At 65.2% G+C, this 1,131-nt stretch overlaps 1 protein-coding gene across 1 annotated transcript in view; it reads right to left on the bottom strand.

Moving 5' to 3' along the window:
• SHKBP1 (SH3KBP1 binding protein 1) overlaps positions 1–1,131 on the bottom strand; it is a 15,899-nt gene that overhangs the window by 10,500 nt on the left and 4,268 nt on the right. The window contains exons 14-15 of the mRNA XM_010567197.1: positions 366–575; positions 61–249 (exon numbers count right to left, since the gene is read on the bottom strand). Of these exons, the coding sequence (XP_010565499.1) occupies positions 61–249; positions 366–575 (399 nt within the window). The remainder of the gene's footprint in view (positions 1–60; positions 250–365; positions 576–1,131) is intronic.

The raw sequence follows: 1,131 nt of genomic DNA, 5'->3' as shown, positions 1-1,131 counted from the left end.
GTCTCACCTCTCCCCCGCGCAGCTGTCGGAAGCAGTATCCGTACCCGGCCCCCTCCTCACCGGGGGGCACCCGGGGGCTGCTCTGCGCCAGGACACGGTAGAGGGGTGCCGGGCGAGGGGCTCTGGGTACTGGGGGGGCTGTGGGTGCTGCAGGGGTCTCATCCCCCCCCCGCACCCGTTCTACTTGATGGATGGTGACCGAGGCTTCGGGCGGGTGTTGCACGTGGATGCTCACCATGGACTGGGCACCTGAGGGGGGGTTTATGGGTGCTGGGGGGGGTGCTATGGGTGCGGGGGGGGGGACACGCAGCACCCATTTACCCCCCTCTCCCCCACATTAGCAGTGACGTTGGGGGGGTCCTCACCATCCTCTTCCTCCCGATAGTTGGCCAAGGGTAGGGTGTAGACGGATTGGGTGAGAGCTTGGGGCCCCCCCGGATTTTGGGGGACCCCCCCGCCCCCCCACGTGCCGTTAGCGGGGAGGTGACAGAACTTGCCGGTAAATTCAGGGGGGCACACGCAGCTATCGGGGCGAGCGCAGACCCCCCCGTTCTGGCACAGCAGCGGGCAGACAACTGCAAGGCAAGGTGGGGGGGGGTTGGGGGGGGCACACGACACCCCAATATCAGGACATCACCCCCCCCAAATAAATCTGGGTGACGATGCTAGCGCAGTGGTGGGTGGTCTAAAAAAAAGAGTGGGGGGCAGCACCCGGATGCCTGGGTCCCCATTCCATTAAAATGGGGGGGTGTAATGATAATTGGGAAGGTGGTGTCTGTCCCCCAGATCCATCCAGGAGAGCCCAAATATCCAAGGAAAGGGGACCCAGGGGTCCGGGCGAGCACCCATGGGTCCAGGTTCCAATTTTTTTTTTTTTCTTGGGGCCCCAATGTTTATTTTTCCAAATTCCCGACGTTTTCCAAGCAGGATCCGCCGGGGCCGATGAGCTCATGGCGCTGCGTGGGTGGGATGGGGCCCCCCCCCCCCCCCCCCCCCGGCCCCCCCCCCCCTTCCCCCCCCCCCCCCCAAGTGGGAGGGAGCGGGTCCTCAGGAAGGAATGGGAGAGGGTTTTGGGGGACACCCCCCCCTAAGACCCCCAGGTTGGGCTCAGCCTGGGTGCACTGGGGGGGG

Source organism: Haliaeetus leucocephalus, unplaced genomic scaffold (assembly GCF_000737465.1).
Source record: "Haliaeetus leucocephalus isolate CR32 unplaced genomic scaffold, Haliaeetus_leucocephalus-4.0 Scaffold227, whole genome shotgun sequence".
NCBI lineage: Eukaryota > Metazoa > Chordata > Aves > Accipitriformes > Accipitridae > Haliaeetus > Haliaeetus leucocephalus.
This window is presented reverse-complemented; position numbering and strand designations above follow the sequence as displayed.